The 25413-nt window shown below is 42.7% G+C and overlaps 2 protein-coding genes across 22 annotated transcripts in view; one reads left to right on the top strand and one right to left on the bottom strand.

Moving 5' to 3' along the window:
* TENM2 (teneurin transmembrane protein 2) overlaps nt 1-13581 on the top strand; it is a 1486671-nt gene extending 1473090 nt beyond the window's left edge. For all 21 annotated transcript variants that reach the window (XM_053288965.1, XM_053288966.1, XM_053288972.1 and 18 more), the window contains 4 exons: nt 2876-3172; nt 4561-6175; nt 9089-9219; nt 11651-13581. In XM_053288965.1, the coding sequence (XP_053144940.1) occupies nt 2876-3172; nt 4561-6175; nt 9089-9219; nt 11651-12412 (2805 nt within the window). In that variant the 3' untranslated portion in view covers nt 12413-13581. The remainder of the gene's footprint in view (nt 1-2875; nt 3173-4560; nt 6176-9088; nt 9220-11650) is intronic.
* Nucleotides 13582-19802: 6221 nt separating this feature from the next.
* Nucleotides 19803-22836, bottom strand: LOC128342098 (borealin-2-like). Its single transcript, XM_053288985.1, has 2 exons — nt 22420-22836; nt 19803-20670 (listed from the first exon to the last, which is right to left on the bottom strand). The coding sequence occupies exon 2, from the start codon at nt 20648-20650 to the stop codon at nt 19991-19993; it is 660 nt and encodes a 219-aa protein (XP_053144960.1). The 5' UTR covers nt 20651-20670; nt 22420-22836; the 3' UTR covers nt 19803-19990.
* Nucleotides 22837-25413: the final 2577 nt, after the last annotated feature.

The following is a 25413-nucleotide window of genomic DNA, read 5'->3' as shown; positions in this document are numbered from 1 at the left end:
TGATCTCAAGACTCATGTAATAACAAATGCTGACCATGACGACTGAGGCCAGTTGTCACTGGAAAGGTTGTCTGAACCAGTTGTTGCATGGAAAATGTAACATGTCCACCAGTTCCAAGATCTGGGATTATTTTCCAAGCCTGCTTCCCAATATTGGGCCTAGATTTGCAACCCCCAATTGGTAGGGCTTCCAAAAGGGAATAGAGACATTTTCTTTATCTTTTATTACAAATGATTGGTGATCCATATAGAGTAGGAATGCAAACCAAAATGGCTTTTAAAATACAAGCAGTAGGGAAATCATCCTCAACCATAAAAAGATTTGTGCACAAGGAGCTGCCTTTCTTCTGCACATTCACAGCCCATTGCTCTAGTCCACATTCGTTTCCTTCATTTGCATTCACATACACAGCCAAGCAAGTGCTCCTCTTTGCTCCAGGAATGCTGCACTGAAGCATTTTAGATTCCACCGCTCTGTCCTTTTCCACAGTCTGGCTTCTCCATAACTTGGAACCATGTAAACTCTAACCCACAATCGTGTGAGGGGCACTGCAGACTAATTAATGCTAGCTGCATTGGATGCTCATTCCCTGGCCTGTCATTAAGCAATACAGCAACAGCTTCCTGGCTATGAATCAGCTCATCACAGCATGCATGTTCGGCAGGGACATAAATACCCAAGGCCTACCACTACACTTGGGCAGATGGGATAGTCCATTCCTTTCCCCATTCCTTACAATCGTCCCTGAGGCAGCGGGCAACTGTAATTTATAGCTTAGCAAACACACTATAAAGCACCTTGCTGAGCAAGCCATTGAATACCTCCCTTAGAAGCTCTTAATTTGGCTGACTGGGCCCATATCAAAAGTACGATGGCTCCAAAGAAACAGAAGCCACTGGGAAACTGAATTACAGCTTGAGAAGTGGGAAGGAGAAGCAGAGGTTAATGTTTTCGAATACACTATGGAATAAACAAGAACAAATCCCAAAAACTACTGAGTCTTCTGCACAAGCATTTTGCCTTCCAAAGCCATTCTTAGACATTATGGTGTGTCTCAAATTCCCTCCCACTGCATAGGGCACATTTTCATTGTTCATATTTTCATATTTTCTTGGACTCCCACATTATTTTTGAAGATTTCAGAAATCATCCTCAGTACTAAAATGACTAGACTGTGTCCTATACATATACATTTATGTATAAAAATTACCCCTAACACCTTTAACTCAATGAAGTATGTTCACATCTGTGTCTGTCTGAAGATGCATTCAGGTGGCCCTTGTTATTCATGGGGGGTTCTGTTCTCTATAGCAATGAATAAGGAAGCCACGAATAAAGAATCCAGGGGTTAGGCTCCTCTACACACACACACACACACACACTCCTAAAAAAGTGAGGAGATGGCAGAAATAGACTACTGTACTTTGCTGTCTAGGTCTCCAGCAATGCCCCAATTCCAGAATCATGGGCATTTTTTTTTTTTTAAAAAAGAGCCACAAAATGTCTGCACTGTAAAATGACAGGAAATAACACCAGAAGTCATTTCCAGGTCATTTCAGGTCACTCAAACCACAAAAAGGTGGATTTTTGCCTATTTTTATACCACGGATAAAGAAACTCCATCTCTAAGACCTATCCGTGGATACCATGGTTGTTGAAACCATGTGTAACAAGGGCCACCTGTATTACCCCCTTGCTAGCTCTTTCCTTGATCCTGATTCTCCTGACTGTCTAGCAAGGGTTCATCCCTTGAAGTTTAGCTCTGGTTGGACTGGTTTTCCTGTTGAAGTAGAAATTCACAGCCCTTTACCTGCTCACGCTTATCCTGCCAAATCTGTTATTAGCATTATAACTTTCACTGGAAGCCAGTGGAGGAACTATGATTATTTAATCATTAGTATTTTGGCACCAATAAATGTAGAAGGCGAAGATCTACAGAACTATGAAACTAGTCACACACAAACTGGAGACTTGTTTTTTCACAAAGAAGACACCCCACCCACCCACCGCTTAATGCTGCATGGCAGGCTGCTTTGAAAGCAAGGGGAAAGCAGGCTCCTAAACAGCTCTTTGGAACCTGGCCCATGTTCAGGCAAGAGAGACCAATTAATACCGATTAATAAGATACTGAAAGGTCATTATACATGTCCATCAAGGCTCTCTTAAATCTACTGAATCTTAATACTAAGGTAAAGTATGCCGTCGAGTCGACTCCTGGCACCCACAGAGCCCTGTGGTTTTCTTTTGGTAGAATACAGGAGGGGTTTACCATTGCCTCATCCCACGCAGTATGAGATGATGCCTTTCAGCATCTTCCTATATCGCTGCTGCCCGATATAGTACCAGAGGGGATTCAAACCGGCAACCTTCTGCTTGTTAGTCAAGCATTTCCCCGCTACGCCACTTCAGGTGACTGAATCTTAGTACTACTCTCAATTAATTTTAGCATCTCGGACTGTTGTGTTGAGCACCTTGCCCCATCTCTTTGCTTGTAGAAAAGCGGCTGCATTATAATCTAGTGTACACAGGAAAATCTGTAACAAGCAAAGCAACTAGTTTGAGGAATAAGATAACTATGTGGACACATAGCATTAATGTGACTGGCTGACATGAGGAAAATTACTCAAAGTAGTCCCATTGATATTAAAAGGACAAGATATGCATTGCCTAACTTGTCCTTTGAATTGCAATGAGATTACTGTGAATTATTTCCCTCATGTCAGTTTCTGAATTTTTTTTAATTTTTTTTAGACAGAGGAATTTTGAGCAAATTCATTTAGAAATAGTATGGTGGTGAACTTACTAAACTTTCCTCCTACATTACTCTGATACTGCATATCTGACAAATGATTAAATCAGCCTTTTCTATAATAGGTCCACGGAAGAAACTTGCTGTCTATTGATTATGACCGGAACATTCGCACTGAGAAAATATACGATGATCACCGGAAGTTTACACTGCGTATTATTTATGATCAGCTTGGACGCCCTTTTCTCTGGCTACCCAGCAGTGGTCTTGCTGCTGTGAATGTCTCTTATTTCTCCAATGGACGGCTCGCTGGACTTCAACGTGGTGCCATGAGTGAAAGAACAGATATTGATAAACAGGGCAGGATTATTTCCCGCATGTTTGCAGATGGAAAAGTATGGAGTTACACATATTTGGAAAAGGTAGGTAACTTTTGGTATGGGCCACATTACATATGTAGTGTCCATTCTGGGTTTTACCTGTATGTTTACAAACACCTATAATAAAGCACAAGCTTTAATAAAAGCAACTCCTACCTGTAGGCTCCCAGCGGCATCTGGTGGGCCACTGTTGAAACAGGATGCTGGACTAGATGGGCCTTCTTTGGCCTGATCCAGCAGGGCTGTTTTTATTAAGGTTCCAGTGGTTACAAATGTGGCACATGTGCTAAAAACGTGGATTTTTTAGATTCTAAATTAATAAGCAAAAATTATTTGTTCACAGTTTGGTACTTCGATACTGCAATTAAACAGAAGAGGCCACCAAACTCTAAGCTGAATTACAATATGTCAGCACCAAAATTGCACTGTGACACCCAAGTCTTAAATCCATTGGCCAACATGCTGACTAAAACTGCAAAGAAAAGAACACCATACAGTGACCAAGCCTGACTTAGAAGCTGGTGTGTGCATATGGGCATGGTAACAAAATGCATGATCAAACCTTTCACCAAGCAAAGGTCCACAAGAGTACCAGTGAGGTTTTGCACCAACATAGCTGCACAGGCAGTGCTGAGCCACCTGTGTTTCACTATATGGGGTCAGCCACTGCTGAAAGTTACTTCAGGATAAGAAAATGGTGGTCTAAATGCACCCTTTCCTCCAAACGTGCTAAATTTTCAAATTGAACCTGACAGAATAGCAACACATTTCTTATCTTGGAACCTTATTCATGAAACTGATCTCTTGTCATCTTAGCACTGTAGATTGCCTTATTTTAAAAAGAACTGCACATTATGTTCTTCTAACTATTGTTTCAAAATAGTCTAAAACCATTATTCTTAATGTTTCTGTACATCTTTTTGATTTTTTGAAAATGAAAATGACACCATCCAAAGGAGAAGATATTAAGGAACTAACTTATTAAACTAACATTATTGATTTCAAACATTTTGTGGAGGAAATGTTTTATTAATTTTGATAAAAAATGTACTTTGAATTCTCATATTTACATGTGAAAACTGTCAATATTTTTACTAGTTAGTTAGCATAGTACGCAATAAACAAACAGCACTAGGAACTAGGGATGTGCACGAATCAGCCTGGGCATCTTCAAAAGTGAGGAGAGCAGGAAGCTGCTCTCATCACCAGGCTGAGCTTCGAATCAATGCACGAATCTTGATTCATGCACATCCCTAGATGGAACTGACAGTATACAAAACTAATAATCCATGTATTTGTTTCTTATCTATGTATGTTTAGGATGTAATTCTTTATTTATAGCACGTTTTATTTAAAACACACAAATATGTTGAAAATCAGGAATTGGGCACACAACACTTAATGTATATTCTTTGTCTGTTTTTCAATAGTCCATGGTACTACTACTTCAGAGTCAGCGGCAGTACATCTTTGAATATGATTCTTCAGACCGACTGCATGCTGTCACTATGCCCAGCATTGCTCGGCACAGTATGTCCACTCACACATCTATTGGCTACATTCGAAATATTTATAACCCTCCTGAGAGCAATGCCTCAGTGATTTTTGATTACAGCGATGATGGAAGGATTTTGAAAACATCTTTTTTAGGAACTGGTCGGCAGGTTTTCTACAAGTATGGGAAATTATCAAAGTTGTCTGAGATTGTGTACGACAGCACAGCAGTGACTTTTGGATATGATGAAACCACTGGAGTTCTTAAGATGGTTAACCTACAGAGTGGTGGCTTTTCTTGTACCATCCGCTATCGCAAAATTGGGCCTCTGGTTGACAAACAGATTTACAGATTTTCTGAGGAAGGTATGGTCAATGCAAGGTTTGATTATACCTACCATGATAATAGTTTTCGGATTGCTAGCATCAAGCCTATAATAAGTGAGATACCTCTTCCAGTTGACCTTTATCGTTACGATGAAATCTCAGGCAAAGTAGAGCACTTTGGAAAATTTGGGGTAATTTATTATGATATAAATCAAATAATCACTACAGCTGTGATGACGCTGAGCAAGCACTTTGATACACATGGACGCATTAAAGAAGTGCAATATGAAATGTTCCGATCACTCATGTATTGGATGACAGTGCAATACGACAGTATGGGAAGGGTAACTAAAAGAGAACTTAAGCTTGGGCCTTATGCTAACACAACTAAATATACCTATGATTATGATGGAGATGGGCAGCTCCAGAGTGTGGCAGTCAATGACAGACCAAACTGGCGTTACAGTTATGATCTAAATGGGAACTTGCATCTCTTGAATCCTGGAAACAGTGTCCGATTGATGCCACTGCGCTATGATTTAAGAGATAGGATTACACGCTTGGGTGACATGCAGTACAAGATAGATGATGACGGCTTTCTATGCCAGAGAGGCTCTGACATATTTGAATACAACTCCAAAGGGCTCTTAACAAGAGCTTACAACAAAGCAAATGGGTGGAGTATTCAGTATCGTTATGATGGAGTAGGAAGACGGGCTTCTTACAAGACTAATTTAGGGCACCACCTTCAATACTTCTATGCTGATCTTCACAACCCAACCAGAATAACACATGTGTATAACCATTCAAATTCAGAAATTACTTCTTTGTATTACGATCTGCAAGGTCATCTCTTTGCAATGGAAAGCAGCAGTGGTGAAGAATACTACGTTGCCTCAGATAACACAGGGACACCACTAGCAGTGTTCAGTATCAATGGCCTCATGATCAAGCAGCTGCAATACACTGCATATGGGGAGATATATCATGATTCTAACCCTGACTTCCAAATAGTCATTGGATTTCATGGAGGACTGTATGACCCCTTAACAAAACTGGTACACTTTACTCAAAGAGATTATGATGTTTTGGCTGGACGCTGGACTTCTCCCGACTATACAATGTGGAAAAATATTGGTAAGGAACCTGCCCCATTCAACTTGTATATGTTCAAGAGCAACAACCCACTCAGCAATGAACTGGATTTAAAGAATTATGTGACAGGTGAGAAATAATTCATGGTCTAGAAATCTAAGCAACCTTGTGGAACGTGTTAAGAATAGAATTTTGCATTTGGAAGAGTTGCTCACTGGGGAGCTGATCTTCCTTCTGGCTGACACCATGGCCTCATTTAGCAGTAGAAAACAAGGGTTCCACAGCTTCATGGCATGTGACATCAATTTCTCAATTAAGAGCTTAGGGATTATTGTTTTTAACTGATGATGCAATCCTGCACCAGTTCTGTAGGCTTAAGATGCACTGAAACAAATGGGACTTGAATACATGATTGTTTGATTGCTTACTTGCATAAAGATTAATTGTTCACAAAGTGCATCAAACATAATAGGGCAGTATATATACTTATGATTACCATCATAAGCAGAATGACCTTCATCCTGAAAGTTACTAAGCCAATTGGTAAAACAGTCAGAAACTCTAAACTTCATGTGTATAATAGAAGCTTTCCAACTTGAAATGGTGAAGGCTAGGAAATATCTTTCTTTGGGTGGTGTATTAAGGCAGCTACATAGAGCAACTTCTAAGACATAGTCCCAATGACACTTTACAAGTAGCCCTCACATTGATTTACAAAGGAAAAGCTATTGCTGCCTTCATTATACAAATAATGCAGCCATTTAATTCAGTGCAGTTCACTCATTGCCTCAAAAGAAGTCACATGTTTAATTCAAGTTCATTTTTTAAAAACCCAATGCCAGAGCCAAAAATTGAAGCTCGGCTTTTAACAGGAAACAACATTCTGGCTCACAGTATCCTAGAAGTGAAATGATGTCCACATCCTAAAAAGGTTGTACTGGATGATCAAGCCCAGTAACAACTAGAACTAATGTCCAATAGGGAAAAAAGGAAAAACCTTAGTGTTCTTCCTCTGTTTATAATGAGAACTATTGAGATACCTTTGGAGAAAGTAAGTATAAACTACATGCTTTGAGTTTTGAAATAAGTTCTAACATCCACACCATTAGTACTAATTTGCTTCTTAGTGAGTTCACACAAACCAAAGTTAGCTAACTGTTCTTAAACGAAAAGGCAATTATAATCTATTCAAGAGTATAGAATGTACAGTGCACTGTAATTAAAGTCAGAGAATATTTTGGAAGAACAAAAAAGGTCCCTAAAAGCAGCGACTATAATTTCACAGGGGGTTAACATTTCAAGGAACAGTAAGTTATATTTCAAGAAAGTTGAAGTGTAGACGTCTTATATCTTGGTGGTTTCATTGAATACATAGTAAGGCAATGCACACAAACAGCCCTACCCAGGTTAGGGAAGCCCTACTTGGGCAGGGCTGCTCATGTGCAGCACTGGGATTGACCCTGATCCTGGCACTGCCTTCCTCGCAAGCCTGGGTTTTGTACCTTGGCTTATACCAGGGATAAAGGGTGCGAGTGTCCCTGAGCCTGAGCATACACAGAGAGGGGCACATACAGAGCCCATCTCATGGGGCTTCTCCTCAATGCACCGCAATCATTGCGCAATGCATTGTGGGTTATCTGGAGGTTGGGACAATGTGTCCCAGCCTCCAGAGATCCGCCCTGCTCCGTGCATCATGGATTGTGTGGGCAGGCAGCAGTGCACCGAAGGGGACCTTCATGGATTGTCTGGGGGGAAAGTAGGTTCCACCCTGCCTTCCCCACCCACGTAGTCGTGAGAATAGCTTCATTGTCTCTTAACTTAGTTTGGGATTTCACATGACTGAGGTGTGCTCTTGAAATGAGAGACAAACCTTACTTGTGGCCAAACGTTTCTTAAACCAAATTTCACATGGGCAATGGAAAAGCAGTTTAAGAGGGGCAATTTCAAGTGGGAAAATGGCTGGGAAACCATCCTTTCACCCACTGCTTTAAATTGCAGCCTCCTGAATCTACTTTTGTTAAATGAAAACAAAAACACACACCACATGTGCAGTGTCTAGTTCCAGGTACATAGCAAGGTTGGAATGGACCCTGGGAATCCCTGCCCCCGCTCCCCCTGTGAAGGGGAGAGCAAAGAGCAAACTGTCACCGAGCCGACAGGAACCCCCAAGAAGCTCAGGGACATCCCTCACCCCCCCTTCAAATGTAGCTACACCTGTGTCTAATTCAGCCATTATACCATAGGTTGGGCATTTTGTAGCTATCAAGTAGTAGTAGTAACAGTAGTAGTAGAATGGTAGTAAAAACAATAAATAGGAGTCCCAGGCAGGAATTATAGGAGCTAGTCACACGATAGCGTGGGCGGGGAGGCAGGGTTCAGTTGAGTAGTCTGTGTTCCTTTGGTGTACAAGCCACACACCCACAGAACCCGTGCTGTGAGGAGCAGCGTGGAGCACTATCCGCGTTGCTCCCATCAGCGTGTAGCAACAGAAGCTGGGACTCGTTTTCTTGGCCTCTCTCTGCATATCCCACAAGCACCACGCAATGAGCACAGTGCTTGGGGGATCTCCCGATCAAGCTGATGCTCTAGTCACTTGTCCCTGTGTCTCCTTGAGCTCCGTGGAGCCTGAGGAGACACATGAGCCCAGCAGCTGGGTTAAGGGAGTGCTTGCTCCCTTAACCTTGGCTAAAAGCCAGGCTTAAGAGCGGGGTTAGGCGTTCCAGATGAGCAGCCTAGCCCAGGCTGCTTGTGACAGCAGCCTCCTATCCTAGCAACTGAGAGAAGGGTTGCTTTTTATGATTGCGCTGAACTGGATAGCTTAACTGAGAAGAGACGTTCCCTGTCAGTGTTCTGCTTCTTAATACAAAAGTCACAACTCTTGTCCTTTCTGTTCTCTAGGTAATGTGGTTATCCAAAGTGTCAAGAAACAAAATAGGCTAGACATTCTGGAGCTCTGTCCTGCATTATAATCAGATTCAGTTCTGTCGATCTTTACTACACACCTCTGGGTCTCTCACACATGTATTTACTTTTAATTCTCAGATGTGAAGAGCTGGTTAGTGATGTTTGGCTTTCAGCTCAGCAACATTATACCTGGTTTCCCAAGAGCAAAAATGTATTTTGTGCCACCTCCTTATGAGCTCTCAGAGTCTCAGGCATGTGAAAATGGACAGGTAAGCAGAAACTCTTTCTATACACATACTGAATTTGCTAAGGACATTGCATTTGGCATTATTTTGTACATTTAACACCAACAAGTTAAGTTGAAAAGAAGGTAGATTAAAAATGGTGAAAGTAAAGTGAATCAAGTGGATCTTATGCTGAGCATCTTTATTTGTGTCGAGACAAATTTTGTTGTGTTGAGACAACAGTACATTTTTAGTATCTACCCTTGAAATGTTGTTTCATTAACCATCATAGGGAAACTCCCAAGTAAATTAATTATATGTTCATCTTATAATATTACAACACTTATGCCCTAATGTAGGGCATTAAAAACTGTGACATGTATTTATTCTGGTATTAATAAAAACTTCAAGCATGAAATCAAGCTGTATGCTTAAATGGAAATATGTTAAAAATTCCTGAACATGTTCACCAGAGCTTTTGATCTTGCTGAGCTGAGCTGCCATTTTTGCTACATAATTTACTTTTTTCCCATGTAAAGAATTTTCAGAAAATTACTTGAATTATTTGCAAAAATGCATCTACAATTTGCAGTCTCAGACATTAGTTATTCCTGTTATCCAAAGACATTTAAAAATATCTTTATATCCAAATTAAAAGCACCTTTTCTTTTAGAGTAAAGTATCTACCATTTGAGTAATTTAATGGCTTCTGCTTTCTGATTTCATTAACACTGTAGCTATTCACCTGTTCTGTTAACTGCACATACAATCTGTGTACAGGGTAAGCATGTATAGATCCATATGCACAGTTATTCACATGTTACGTTAAACGCACATACAATAGTACACTTGCTATCTGTACCATGCATTGAAGAGAGCTGTACCCAGGTTCACTTTTAAAGTGAATGCATGTAGAGTCATAAAATGAGTGCATGTGTTGTGTACATATACCTGCACACACGTAAAGCATATGTCTAAATATGGCTTATATCAGCATAAAATGTGAGGATATACCTCATCTGCAAAACAGTCTTCAAATATCACATCATAAAACATTGGCATAAGATTTTGCATGATTAATACTAGCTTTGATTCTCATCTGAGGCTGTAATATTATTGCATTTCAGTAAGCATGATTTGACCCTCTGTTTAATAGGAACTGCTCTCTTGACTATCCTGTGACACAATAGGGATATTGATTGGTTCAAGGAGCCATAGCACTGGTGTTGGACTGGATACAGATAGGCTCCTTGTGCCATGGTTTGGCGATATCAGCTATTTTGGCTGGTAGCATTAGTATAGGCCACTTTGGAGAAAGTGAGTAAAAAGAAAGGCTGTGATTTGGAGAGTTCTTTTAGTAGTGTGTAAACAGTTGTGTAGGGAGCTCGCCAGTGGCTGGGAGGACAGAGTCCTGCAGGTCGCTCCCTTTTCATTGATTTCCCCACATGCATTAGAGCACACATGCCCAAGCCACACCACCAGCATCCAATTCAGATGCAGGGGGGCATGGTCTGTGCTGGGATGGGGCTATTCGGTCTCAGTGCAAAGTTTCCCCGGTGGGAGACTCAGCAATGGGTCTCAATGGCCCCATCCAATCACTGACCATGCCCCTGCTTACAACATGTATGCAAGGGGAGTGGCCACTAGGGTTCCTTCTCAGCCAGCATCGCATTTAAACACTGGCTGGCTTGGTCCCCGCCCCCACCTTTGCCTCTCGTGCTTCCAGCCAGCAAATTCACCAGGTGGGTGTGGGAGGGTTGGAAGCAAGAGATTACCCTAGGCAAGAGGTGCCTTGGCAGCCCCAGAGACCCTGGCAGCTGGGGGACACACCTCGCCGCTTCATTGTCCCCACACCCCTGCATGCAAGAGGTTGTACTTGTACAGCAGGACTTCTGATCTCCCCCCACCCCCATCAAGAGCAGATGGTCAACCTGCACTGGAAATTATTTTTGAAACTCCCTTGAGTTTCAAAAGGGGGCTTTTCAAGAAGAAATGAAGGGGGCCAAAATCAGAAGTTTTGCTATACCTGTGGAATCTGCTATGCAGCCCCCTGGACTGTGGAGAAGCAAGGTACAATCATTGCAGATAAGACTTTGTACTTAATCCACCTGAAAAAATTAAAGATCACCTGGTACATAACAAACTACAGCTCAGCCTTCTGTCCACACATACCATTACAGTTCAGAGATGTAACAAGTCCCTAGCATTTTATCCATTGGTTCATGGAGAAGAATTTTGAGCAGGGGATCTATGGTGCCAAGCCTCCTTTCTAAAGGAGAAGCAACACTAACAGAGGATTTCTGTACACTTGCCAAAATCACCGGATTTGGCTGTGTGTTAGCATTTTATTTAACTGTGAAGATAAGGAACTTATTCATATGAGTTAGGCTTTTAATGAGCATTAAAGAATTCTTTGTAGTCTATGCTTACAAATAATCTGTAGCTAATTCCTCCCCCCCCCCCATTGTTCTTCCAGCTCATTACTGGAGTCCAGCAGACAACTGAAAGGCATAACCAAGCCTTCATGGCCCTTGAGGGACAAGTCATTTCTAAAAGGTTACATGCTATTATTAGAGAAAAAGCAGGCCACTGGTTTGCAACCACCACTCCAATCATTGGCAAGGGCATCATGTTTGCTGTGAAGGAAGGCAGAGTAACCACAGGAGTTTCAAGTGTCACAACGGAAGACAGCCGAAAGATTGCCTCTGTGCTTAACAATGCTTACTACCTAGAAAAGATGCACTATAGCATTGAGGGAAAGGACACCCATTATTTTGTCAAGATTGGCTCATCCGACAGTGATCTTGTCACCCTCGCAATGACCAGTGGGAGGAAGGTGCTGGACAGTGGAGTGAATGTCACCGTGTCCCAGCCAACTCTCCTAGTCAATGGAAGGACTCGAAGGTTTACAAATGTTGAGTTCCAGTACTCCACCTTGCTGATTAACATACGTTACGGCTTGACTCCTGACACACTGGATGAAGAAAAGGCAAGAGTACTGGACCAAGCCCGGCAACGTGCCTTGGGGTCAGCCTGGGCCAAAGAGCAGCAGAAGGCACGGGACGGCAAAGAAGGCAGCCGCCTGTGGACTGAAGGCGAGAAGCAGCAACTTTTGACCACAGGGAGGGTGCAAGGTTATGAAGGATACTATGTCCTCCCAGTGGAGCAGTACCCAGAGCTGGCAGACAGTAGCAGCAACATCCAGTTCTTAAGACAGAATGAAATGGGAAAGAGGTAACAAATTAACCTGCTGTCATCCTTGCCTGGATGAATCAGTAGTTGCAACTGTTATCTCCTCTCCTAAGGAGATGAAGACCAACGGGGCACTCAAAGGCTGAGCTACTTTGGGATCATAAGTGGCAAGAAAGCTCACATTTTTTGAGTTAAATGCTGCTGTCCAAGTGATTCAAAAGAACATCCTGAAGTGGACTAAAGCCAGACTGAAAACTTTAATTATGTGCAAATTTAAAAGTACCCCATAAATATTACCCACTTGTTCTGGGTCTAAAGAAAAAAAAATTCACAACAAAAATATTGAAAAAAGAAGGCCTCATCTTATATTACCTCACTCCATTCACATGTGAGCAAACTTTCAAGAAATCCAAGAGGGCCACCCACCTCCACTAGACCAGCTGATGGGAAAAATTCTTCAGGCTGCTTGTTTGATAAACATTCTAAAGGTTTTTCATTTAAAAGCAAAATACAGGTGCATCTAATACATGACTTCTGGGGTGATTTGTGTGTAGCAACTGGAAGAAATGAGAACAGGCGCAACAGAGCACTGGAAATAGTAACAGAAATATATTAAGGAATATAAACCTGCATTTGCACTCTGACCCTGCTTTTGTCTGGCCTAAAGTTAATTTATTCAAAGAGGGCAGAGTGTAAAGTTCAATTCAAAATGGTGGCTATAAATCACTACTGATAAATTTCATACTCTGTTTGTCTTTGAAGATTCCATTGTGGACAGTATAACACAGTTACAGGGTGTAGTCTGTTTAGATTCAGTAGTTTGTTGGTATCAGTTCTAGTAGAGCTGTGGGCATTGTGTTAACACTGTTGCAAATGGGCACCAATTCAGATCACCCTGTACATACATCAGCCAGAAGGCACAATCACTGTTTCAGATTTTAAAAAAAATTATTAGTGTGTTTGTTTGGTCGAGAAACTGAGACAATCACATTATGGTCACCAAGAGAAAAAAAATATTTAAAAAAATAAAAATAAAAAGTCGAATAAGAACTTTGGTACAGAACTTTTTTGTAATATACATGTATGAATTGTTCATTGAGTTTTTATATTAATTTTAATTTGCTGCTAAGCAAAGAATAGAGACAGGCAAAGATAATTTATGGCAAAGTGTTTAAATTGTTTATACATAAATAAAGTCTCTAAAACCCCTGTGAATTTATTGTCTACTGTTTTAGAAATATTCTGAAAAAATGAATGGAGTCATAACAGAAGTAGGATTAGAATCAGTGGTTTACAATCCTGCACAATCCACCTTTATTCAAAGCGAGATGCACCCACGTTGCGGCGTTCTACTCAAAAGCTTGCTGGAACAGAATGGAAGCTGCGTCGGAACAGCGATGGCCCTGTGCTTAGCAGGCCGAGAAGCGCCCACTTCCACAACCAGCACCGCCCATGTGCTACCGAGTAGAACCCTGCAGTGTGTGTGCCTCTCGCTTAGGATGGTGCACTGCACAATATGTAAGCCGGTTTCTTTAGACTGTCACACATTTGTCGTTTTATAGTAGGAGGTAGTGCTAGCATGAGAACAATGTGTTTTAAAGGCCCTGCTTGGCAGTAAGATAACAGGGGCATTTGCATGGCTCTAATATGCATGTGCCTGCCAGCTCTAAAGGGGGTAATTCAGCAGAGGGCTGCTCCTGTGCTTTTATCTTGGCTGGCAATTCTCCCATGGCCACTTCATACATTACATGCTGAAGGTCTATTTTTACATAAGCAACAAACCGATGTAAGGAAATGTCTATACTATTTGCTAAGGTGCTAGGATTGACAGCAATTCCCCAGTGAGTAATGATAGAGTTAGCCACAGCATAATACATGAAGCAGTTCCTGGTAACATGCAGCATGTGCAAACCTACTAGCAATGCCCTCCTGTTACCAGCCAGCCTTCCCACTCTGAGGATTCAGTAGAGTTGTGCTGGAGTGCAGAAGGAACTGGTTTTCATTTTAGAAGCTTTTCAAGTGACCTCCCACATGGCAGATGTAAGGTAAGAAAATCTGATCTGACAAGGCGACGACAATTAGAACAATGGCCTACAACAGCACCATTTAAGAACCACACTCGTACAGTATGATTTACTGCTAGGTCACAGTTCAGGGAATGCACACACACCTAAGACTCTGCACTGGCATAATGTGGGATCCAACTTAACAGTTCATCTGCCCCAAAATTATGCCACTTTTTTTTTCTTCGTCTTTTTTTTGGTCAATAGGTTAAAATTGGGGATTTCAGAATGGACTCAACCAAGTGTTAATTAGCCCTTGCCTTTCCTAGAGTGCTTTCATACCCGTGTCACAATGACAGCAGTGTTGCTTCAGAACATCAGTCAAAGGAGTTGACCAAATGGCTCATGGGTATGACTGACCCAATGTGACAAAAAACATGAACTGATTCATAAAGAAAAATCTGTAGGGACCACTGTGTTGGCAGTTCATTTCTGAAAGCAGTAGCACAATCTATGGAAAAACTATCTGCACACATGGTGTGCCCCTGTAATACTGAGTAAACACAAGCTGGAAATGCTTTGTTCTTTTTACAGAATATGAGCACCAAATCTCCCTGTTGAACAATGGTGAGCAAAATGATGCAATTCACCTCAGTTGGGCAAGGGTACTTGCTCTCCATCTTCTTCTTCTTTTTCTTTAAAAGCTACCACACTTGTCTTGCACTTAGCAGTATTTTTCTACAGGACTTGTGTTGAACTGTCTCCTGACAGCCCATGAATTGCACAGGAGCTTTTTCAGACAGCGACTTTACTGCGACTTTACTTTGGGACTAGAGTGGGTGTGCGTTCACATTTCGGCCAGATTTACCCAGAAGTCTGTGCAATATTTCAGAAAGCACTTTACACACGATTCAGGTTTTCCCCTGCGTACTAGAACCTAGCGCAATTTATGTCCAGGGTAAAAAAAATCCTCTTTTTGCGTGGGGTATCCGTTATGCCCCAAACTTACAGGAAAGCCTCATGGTAAAGCCTGCTGCCTGAAAAGCCTCACAGGTGAGCTAAATGGGTGGCAGTCATTGCTTGAAATGTTGACATTAAGCTTGTTGTCCTCCTAGCACAGGTAAAAACCAAGGGAAGACCCTGTGAAGGAACAATATAAAGGACAGTTTTCTTTGGTAAGTAAGTCAGAGTGTTTTTACAATACCTGAGGTAAGGAGGGCACAGTTATTCTTTTGCTTCTTCTACTGTTTTCTGGCCTTACACTCAGTCATACTCTGAAATCATGCCTGTTGCTTCAGTCTTCTTGCTAGTCTGTTTTACTTCTTTTGCAGTCTGTCCAGCATGCAACACTTCCAGTAGAGTAGCAAAGCGTCATTGAAGAACTGCTGAGACACCCAGGTTGGGAGCCATACTGGCCACAGTGGGAAGTGGGAATAAGGACTACAAGAATCCTTGTACGACTAGTGTCTTGTGTATGACACTTGGCAAACAGTTTAACCCATTCATACAGATATTTGGCTAAGATAATTTTTTATGAGATTCTCCTCCCACAGTGCTGCAGACTCTAGATTATTTAGGCTGTAAAAGATGCTGAAAGGAATCATCTCATACTGCACGGGAGATGGCAATGGTAAACCCCTCCTGTATTCTACCAAAGACAACCACAGGGCTCTGTGGACGCCAGGAGTCGACACTGACTCAATGGCACACTTTACCTTTAATCCCATGCATATTTCCTGTGAGTAGGCCCCAATACAATATAGTGGGACTTATTTCCAAGTAAATGAACAGAGGACTGCACTGTTCATTAATTGAGAGTTAAAATGTCAGTCACATTTATGTATTTCTGATTCCAGTTCTTTGCTAACAACTCAACCATTTGATGCTGAGTGGGTAACGTTTATTTTCCTTCCTCCAAAAACAAACCTGAAAACTACCTTTCACTAATGGTAGCAGGGAAGTGTTTTACCGCAAGTTTTTCAAGCTGCTGTCCTGTGATTTCTGGCTCATGGTCTCATCCAGATTACCCCCTCCCCCACAGGTGCTAGTTAACCAAGCAGGGGGGTGGGGAGGCATAGATGCCTATTACTGACTTAACCTAACATCTAGTTTAGCTCAAATTTGGAAAAAAGCAAGCTTAGAGGGAAGCCCTAGTCTTGTGCATTTGAAATGGAGCTTGAAGTACTGGAGCCATCATAGTTCCTCAGCATAATTTGAGAAATAACACTAGCCTGTTCACACGTTATGTTCAATGCTTGTACAGTGAGGGCACAGGTACAGATCTATGCACAGATACAGTTATTTACAGGTTACATTGAATGAAAGTACAGCACTGCACTTCCTATCTGCACCATGTAATTGAGGCACGTACACCAAGGTTGACTTTTATAATGAACGCAGGAATATTCATTCACACAAAAACCTGTGCAAGTGTACAGATATCAGTACACACATACAACATAATGGGGCCATTCACATCACCTACCAGGCGGGCAGACAGGGAGAAAGCTTCCTAAACCTTGCCTTCTCCCCAGATGATGGTTGGTTACTTGGTGAGAGCGCGGAGTGTGCTCCCACACAATCTGCAGCAGGGAGGATTGATCTGAGCCCAGGACTCATCCCAGCCTCTGTGAATCCCACAATGCACTGTGCAACACATGTGATACATTGGGGGATTCCCGCTGAAGAGAGGCACTTTAGGTGCCCATCTAGGTGTCCACTGGGAAAACATGAACACACAAGGAGTTAGCTTGGGTTAAGGGATCCCTGCCTTTATCATGCAATGAGTTGGGTGATCATCTGAACTGGCTGAAGTCTGAATAGGGCTACTGTCTTAATAGGTCTGGAATTTTCTGTTCGAATTATGAATGGAAGCATCTAGCAAGATGTACAAAATTTCCTGGGCTGAAGCCAAGAGCCTTGGGTGCTGTGAGCACCCATGCCTGTGACAAACTGTCATAACTGCAGCCCTGGAGTAAGAGGTCCCTGGGTTCTGGACTGGCCCTGCCAACCAAAGGCTCACAAATGGGATCCTTCAGAACAGGCAAGACTACAAAGGGCTTTCTGTCTGAGCTGGGGCTCTGCCTGAGAAACAAGTTCTCTTTGGCCCTGATGTGGTCCTGGCTTGCTTCACCATCCTGATTCCCTTGCATTTGCTGCTACAGCCCAACCCTGTCATAGATCCTCCAATGATCTCTGTGATTCCAGGACGCTAGAAAATTACCTGTGTGCAACTCTTCACCCCCAAAGATTCCAACTAGGAAATGGAATATTTGCTCTAGCTACATGTTTTGTGCTAATATTGTACGTGAAAACATTTCATAGATGCTTGGAAACAGAATTCAGTTATCAAAACACAAATTCATTATTAGCATTAAACCTTGCCCAAATGAGCTGACCCAATGTCAGCAAGTCACATTCCGCATAAAAGCACAGAATTGCTCTGGGTGAAGGCCAGCTGCAAGATCATTTCTGCTCTTAGTGCTGGCTAACGCTCACACTTAGGTTTTTCATTGGCCTCTTAAGTCCTACTGTATCATTGATAATCATGACCTTTCTAAACTGTGACACCTACTGATTTCCAATCGTTAGCTTGCAACAGACTACCAAGTTTAACTGACATTACTAATGACATTACTGTAGCCTGACATTACTGTAGCCTGTAGACTACAAAGTTTAAGAGGCATGGAAGATAAAAGACACTGCCCAGAACAAGTGTGATAGTATAACCCCATATGAGAAACGTCAAATGGATACTCAGGGCTGAGCACCATGTGTGGAAGGAAGTGCCTAGAGAGGAACTGCCCTACCTGCTGCTCCTTGCAGCAGCCTCCTTGCCCCCGCCCCCCCGAATATCCCCCCAAGGCCTGGGGGTACTTTTGATAATACAGTAGGGCAGAAAGCACTGCGGAGAGAAGCGGAAATCAGGTCCTGTGCCACAGGACTGAGAAGTAGCCAATGTAACACTAGTCTTCAAAAAGGGGACTGGGAGGGGGGATCCAGGGAATTACAGGCTAGTTAGCTTAATGTCTGTGCCAGGGTAATTGACTGAAAGCATAATTAAGGATAAAATTGTTAAATATATAGAAGAACAAGCCTTGCTGAAGGAGAATCAGCATGGCTTCTGCAAAGGTAAGTCTTGCCTCACTAACCTTTTGGAGTTCTTTGAGAGTGTCAACAGGCATGTGGATAGAGGCACCAGTTGACATAGAATATCTGGACTTTCAAAAAGCTTTTTACAAGCTTTGATACTTCATCAAAGGCTCTTGAGTAAATTTAGCAGTATTGGGGATGGGTTCGTTTATGCACTGGTAAGTGGTTGAAGGATAGGAAATACAGGGGTAGGAATTTTCACAATGGAGAGATGAAAGAAGTGGGGTCTCCCAGGGATCTGTATTGGGACCAGTGCTTTTTAAATTTATTCAAAAATGATCTAGACGTTAGGGTCAGCAGCAAGGTGGCCAAATTTGCAGCTGACACAAAACTATTTAGGTCTGGGACATCCAAAACAGATTGTGAGAAGCTCCAAAAGGATCTCTCCAAATTGGATGAGTGGACAACAAAATGGCAAATGCAATTCAATGTAAGTAAACTTTAAGTGACACACACTGGGGCAACAATCGCAGCATCACAAATACATTGATGGAGTCTGAGCTGTCGGTGACTGACTAGGAGAAGACTCTCAGGATTGTGGTGGAAAGCTCACTGGAAATATTAACTCGGTGTGCAACAGCTGTAAAAAAGGGGGAAATTTCATGCTAGGGATAATTAGGAGAGGAATTGAAAAATAAAACTCTTACTATTATGTTTTAATACAAATCTATGGTATGGTCACATTTGAAATACTGTGTACAGTTCTGGTCACCATATCTCAAAAAGGATATTATAAAACTGGAAAAGGTGCAGATGAGAGCAACCAAAATTACTGTGGCCTAGAGCACCTTCCTTATGCGGTAAAGCGACAATGTTTTGAGCTTTTTCTATTAGAAAAAAAGGTGACTAAAGGGAGGCACAATCGAGGTTTATAAAAGTATGCATAGTGTGGACAGCTAGGTGGCCAGATTTGGCTTTTAAAAAGCCAAATTCTGGCTTACGGCCCATTTGACCCACGAGTATACCCCTTAGGTTCCGGCAACTCTGGTGGACAGCATGATACAAGTCCCCCCCCCCCCCCCCCACTCACAACACTAGAACCAGCAGTCATCCTATGAAACTGGTTGCCAGAAAACTTAGGACTGACAAAAGGAAGTACTTCCTCATACAGTGCATAATTAATCATTGGAATTCTCTGCCATGAATGTGGTGATGGCCACCAGCTTGGGTGGGTTTTGTGGGGTTGTGGTGTTGGTTTTTTGTTTGTTTGTTTTTGAGAGAGAGAGAGACTAAAGTTTAATTTTTAGTATATGAACTATTAAAAAGACTCATTCAACACAGAAAGCATCATGAGCAGATTATCCAAGTTATTCACATACAAGACAAAACGTCACCAATGGATTCCATTAGCTCGACTTAACAGTTGCTTTTCCACAGAGGACTGTCAGTTGGCTCACTAAAGTATGGATATGCTGGACAGTGTCGTCATTCAGTAATTCTATGTTGATCTTCTGGAGGTCGTTGCCAGCTCAGCAGAGGGTCTGCCCATCATCCAGAGGTATGTTGACAAAGGGAACTCCCTTCTCACAAGGTATCAAAGCACTCCGGAGTGTCACGCCGCAGATTTTCTCGGCGGAGGATGTACTCTTGGAAATCCCCCTCTGCAGATCTCTGTGCCGAGGGGAGCCTTGTTTGCCCTTCATGACAGAAGCCAACGAAACCAGTGAATGGATATTAAACACTTTTTGAGAAGTTTTCTTTGCTGGCATCCTGTTCAGTTCCCTCTCCTCTTTGTATTCCACAACTGTTGTAACTTTAACTCGCTTGCTATTGCTCCTCACCAATTTGGGGGTTGGTAGGTCTTCCACAGGACAGTCCTTGGCCTCAGTACTTGCTAAGACGGCTGCCACCTCTTCTTCCTTCAGATGGAGAAGGTCTTTCCTCTTCATGTTCCTCATTTGGAAGGGCAGCATCAGCAGCTCCACTCTGAAGGCTTTCTCGGCTGTCTGCAAGAGCAAAGCAAGTTCTCTCTTCATTTCTTGCAAGCTCTCCCTGGCCTGGTGGTCAAAACCTTGTAGAAACAGGCTAAGCTGCTTGTCCAGTTGCTCTTTACTCATTAGGCTGTGATCCGGTTCCACTCCACAGTCGCTACTGTGCTTATCCCCTTTCAAACACTTCTTGAGCACCATAGCTCATACCCAGCTTACATCTACCGCCAGGAAGGAAGAAAAAGCAAGAGAAAAAAGCTTGGGTGGTTTTAAAAGGTGCTTAGATAAATTCACCAAGGACCAATCCATCAATGGTTACTAGTCTTGATGGTAATAGTAGGCTACTTCCAGGATGCCTCCATATACCAGTTGCAGAGGAGCAATAGCAGGAGAGGGAGCATGCCTTCATCTCCTGGGTTTTGCCTTCCCAGGAGCATCAAAGTAAGCCACTGTAAGAAACAGGATGTGGGACTAGACAGGCCTTAGCCCTGATCCAGCCAGACTCGTCTTATAAGATCACCCACAAATGGGCAGAGGCACCTTGCATGAGCAGAGATCTCCTGCCCCCAACACACACACCCTACCTCACACCTAGGATTCCCTAACCCTTAAGAGTGGCATTATGGGAATCCAGGGAACTGCTGTGGGGGAGGGGTGGAGAAGTTCCATTGTGGGAACTTCCTTCTGTGTGTGTGCTGCTTAGGCTCCAGCCCTATGTATATTCTGAGCTTTTTTAAAAATCCCAAATGTAGCCTAAATGCCCTACCAAAAAAATGTGAATTTTGCCACTTGTTAATATAAACAATTTATTCTGCTTCTGCCAAGCTGATACTAAGCTTTTTTCTGAAAAAAAGAAAGGGAGAGATCTCTTTTTTCTGAACAGCTTTGCTAGGCAGTATGCCAATCCCTGATAACTGGGCAAAGATGCACCTTTTAGAAGTGGTAGCTCCTGTATATTTAGCCAGGGGGAAATAACTACTGCTATGTAGCCCAGCAGAGAACCTCTCCAATGGCTGTTGCTGTTGTTGACTGTGTTCTGTTTTTTAGTCTGCAAGCCCTTTTCAGCTAGTGAATCATGTTATCATACCCTTTGCTATGCAAACAGCTTTGGAAACTTTTTTTTTTTTTGCTTAAAAAGTAGTATATCCATATTTTCATTAATAACAGTAAAACATAAAAGTAGGATAAAAATAAATTAAAATAATAAGCAGTCTTGCCTCTTCTCACTGAAAATTCTGATAATCCTCCCATTCTTTTCTGGCAATGGTGGCTGCTGCACCACCACCACCCAGACCCCCCAAAACAAACTAGTCAAAGATCAGACTTACCAGCAGCCAGAAAAACTGGCTGCCTCCCGCCCCTTCTCCCCTGCCTCTTTTGGTCTTACTGGCTATAACAGCTGCAACTCAAACTGCTCCTATCAATCTGATTCCTAGGGGGGCACTTCCTAGGCACTCCTCCCTGGTACTGCCCCCAGGAAGAACTAAAATAATGGGTTAAAAATACACTTCCTGGTTGCTTCTGAGAGCATTCTTATTTTTTTAAACACATTTTCCCTTTTTCCTGGGGGCGGTGCCAGGAGGAGCCCCCTAGGAATCAGACTGGCTGGAGCAGCTTGAGTAGCAGCTGTTCCAGCCAGTAAGACCAAAAGAGGAAGTTGCAGGCAGGCGAGGAGGGACGGGAGGAGTTTCCCTGCTCTGGAGGGTTCACCAGCTGCCAGGAAGTCTTGGTTGGGGGGGCGTGCAGCGACGCTTTCTCCCTTCTCCACCCATTTCCTTTTCTGTTCCCTGTCTTTCCCCCTGCCTTTTGCCCTGGCTTTTCTAATTTTATCCTGTTTTCCTCCTGCTGGCATGGAGGAAAGTGGTGGCAGTGGTGGTAGTGACAGGGGTACGGGTCCTGCCTGGGTGACTGGATTCTCCCGTGCCCCAATGCCAACCAGCCACAACTGCTTTCTGGTTTTTGAGACTCACCAAATGTTGCCTGCACATTCATTCTGTCAGATTCTCATGTGATGAAGAAGTGGTAGCAGGGCAGCAGAGTCGCAAGACTGCAAGGCACATTGGTCTCAGGATTGCCACACTGTATCGGGGTGGATAGGTAACAAGGTAGCTAGGAAGTCAGGCAGCAGCTGGGAAGCACAGCAAGAGGAATGGTTGCACCAGCAAACGAGCTGAGACTGGAGAGCTTGAGGAGGAACCAGGAGTTCTCTGTTCACCTACTCATCTTCCACAGCTCAGCCTGGTTCTATCTTCTCCTTCTAAGGAGACCCTTCCAGTGTTGCTGCCAGATGCTCCACCATTGCTGCTGCAGCAGTTCAGCCTGGGCTTGGTAGCAGCACTCCTGGGGGCCTGGAGCCTTTCCATTTGTGACTTTGCAACAAGGGCAGAGTCCTGAAAACACCACCCTCAGAAGCAGGATGTTGTTGACCACAACTCCCATGATCTCCAGCTGCAATGGTCTTTGGCTGGGGATTATGGGAGTTGTAATCAACAACATCTGGCAATCCCAGTCACAGGGAATACTGCTCAGAAGGAACCTTGCCCTGATCTGCTGGGTGGGGCTGAGCAAAGGAGAGATCTCTGGCTCAAAACCAGTGGAGTGGCTGGTGGTGGGTTCCTTGTTGGTGGATGCTCCAGGGACCCATTGAGGGGATCCCTGACATCTTCAAGCCTGCCTTTGCAGTCTTAAGGGGCAAGTAATTTGCTTCATTAGATAATGAGAGAAAAGAAAATTCAGACTTTCTGGATATTAAATTCCCTGTCCCATACTAAATTGAGTTTTTGTGCCCTGTGGTCATGGAACTGTAGCACATATACAAGCCCAAGTATGCTAATTCTAATTATAATGTTCCATAGCCAGGAATCAAAAGGACTACTGCACACTATGGTCTGAGGAAAGTGTACTACAAGATTGATCCCAGGAGTAGAAAGAGTAAACTTTACATGCTGCAGGAGAGCATACCAATCTGGTTGACTGAAGGCAAAAGATAGAGAGGCAATAGATCAAGGCAATATATGTTTATGTGAAACAGCTTTTCTTTTAAACATCGGCTATATCCCATCTCTAGTTCTTGCTGCTTAAAATGCTGCAGTAGAAGGGATGTTGAAATGGGAGGGACGTAGGAAACAATCCTACCTTTCTAACTTCTTCACTGGCCATCGCTGTTTTATTTAAATTCTACATAAACCTCTTAAATTTAACCTTCCTCTACAAATGGGTGGTGCCAAGCTCAATAATTATTCCCTACAGATAGAGCTAGAAATGAGAAGGTTCACTTTCTTTCCTGGTGCTGCAGCATAATGATAAAGCCACATGGTGGCAGTCTTGTCAAAGACTCTGAAAGAAGTGAACCCTGTAATTCCATCTTCTGAATCTGCTTTACTGGTCTGGGTTGTCTTTCACTCCATACAGAAATAGTATTATTTTCCCCTGTCTTCTACACCGACTGTAATAATGAGACCCAAGACATAAATTTAATAAATATTGCAACTGGGCTTTAAAACTGAGCTAAAATTGTGTACATGAAGTTTCATCAAGCAACAGGGATAAAAACTAATGTATTTAATGTTTTTTAAAACACATTTTGCATTTAGTATGTATATTAATAGTTTGATCCTATGCATTTCTACTTGTAAGTAAGTCCTCTTGAGTTCATTAGGGCTCAGCTCCCAGGTACACATGCACAGGGCTGCAACCAGAGGCTTTAATTAAGAGAAACTTGCCCGTTTTAAGTGTAAATAAATGTAGTGGCTGATATCCAGAGCAAGGAAGTGACAGTGCAGCAAGAGGAGCAGAATAATTGCACCAGTATGCTGGGGTTGGGTGATTTTTAAAAAATGACCTCCCCTTTCCCAGGAAGATCTCTCTGCCAACCAAAAATATGCCCCTGAGGGCTGAGCAGACATCGGGGGCATATGTTTGGATGACACAGAGCCGGGCTTCCTGGGGAAGGGGAGACTGTAAAAAATTGCCCCTTTCCCAGTGCAGTTAGCATGAAAGTACTTCCTTGCTCTTGATGTCAGCCGCTTTAAATACAATATAAATTAATTAATTAAATGTAGCACCCATTAGTATCTCTCTTTCTAAAATAGTAAAGATCACTTTTTAAAGCAATGAAAAATAAAATGCATCTCATTCTATTACATGCTTGATCAAGTTGGGTAGCCATGTAATATATATTCAGTAGCCACCATGAAGCGCAGTAGCACATCAGCTTAAGGGCTGCAGATCTGCCGGGACTGCTAGCATCCCTGTGGCAATGGCCCATTGGGCAGCTGAGTGGTCAGAGAGCCCTTTCCACTTGCATAAAAATGTTTCTGAGGGTTGTACAGCCCACTCAGGAAAGTATTTGGGCAAGTGGAACGGACTTAGGGAGGGAGGGAAGAAAGAGAAGCAAAAACTGCTTTTATAGGCATATTTAATGGTTAACATGAATAGTTAGCATTTCCATTACACTTGAGTATTATTTCACATACATTATCTCAGTCTTCTTGCCAACAGTCTGGTAAGGCAGGTCAGTCTTGTCCTGATATTGCAGATGGAAAGTGGAGGCCTAAAGAACAGTGCCTTGCCTAGTTAGTTCACGGCAGACTCCCATTTTGTCATATTAAATAGATATAAAGCAGAAAGTAATGTAAATTGGACTTAAGACTGTAGAGTATGGGGGAAGGGTGTACGTTTAAGCCTTGGAGCAATATGTGCATTCTAAGGTAAGCCTCTGACACCTCCACACAAAGGCTCACTCCTGCTCAAAGTGCCATCTTCAAGGAAGTTCAATGGGGATTTAGCAGTATAATTGCTAGTTGTAGAAATGCAAGGCCATGGAGTAAGATCGCTATTTACCATATTTTAATAGGATTCTCACTGTGTTGAATTGTTTTTATAAATCCACAGAAACTAGATGGGGACAGGGGCGTGGGGATATCCTTGTAATGATTTATTCAGTGATACATTCTTAAAGGCAG

This window comes from Hemicordylus capensis, chromosome 2 (genome assembly GCF_027244095.1).
Source record: "Hemicordylus capensis ecotype Gifberg chromosome 2, rHemCap1.1.pri, whole genome shotgun sequence".
Classification (NCBI taxonomy): Eukaryota; Metazoa; Chordata; class Lepidosauria; order Squamata; family Cordylidae; genus Hemicordylus; species Hemicordylus capensis.
This window is presented reverse-complemented; position numbering and strand designations above follow the sequence as displayed.

What these genes read in the sequence shown, in the direction of transcription:
- LOC128342098 (XM_053288985.1), bottom strand. Translation starts at nt 20,650, where the DNA reads ATGGTGCTCAAGAAGTGTTTGAAAGGGGATAAGCACAGTAGCGACTGT.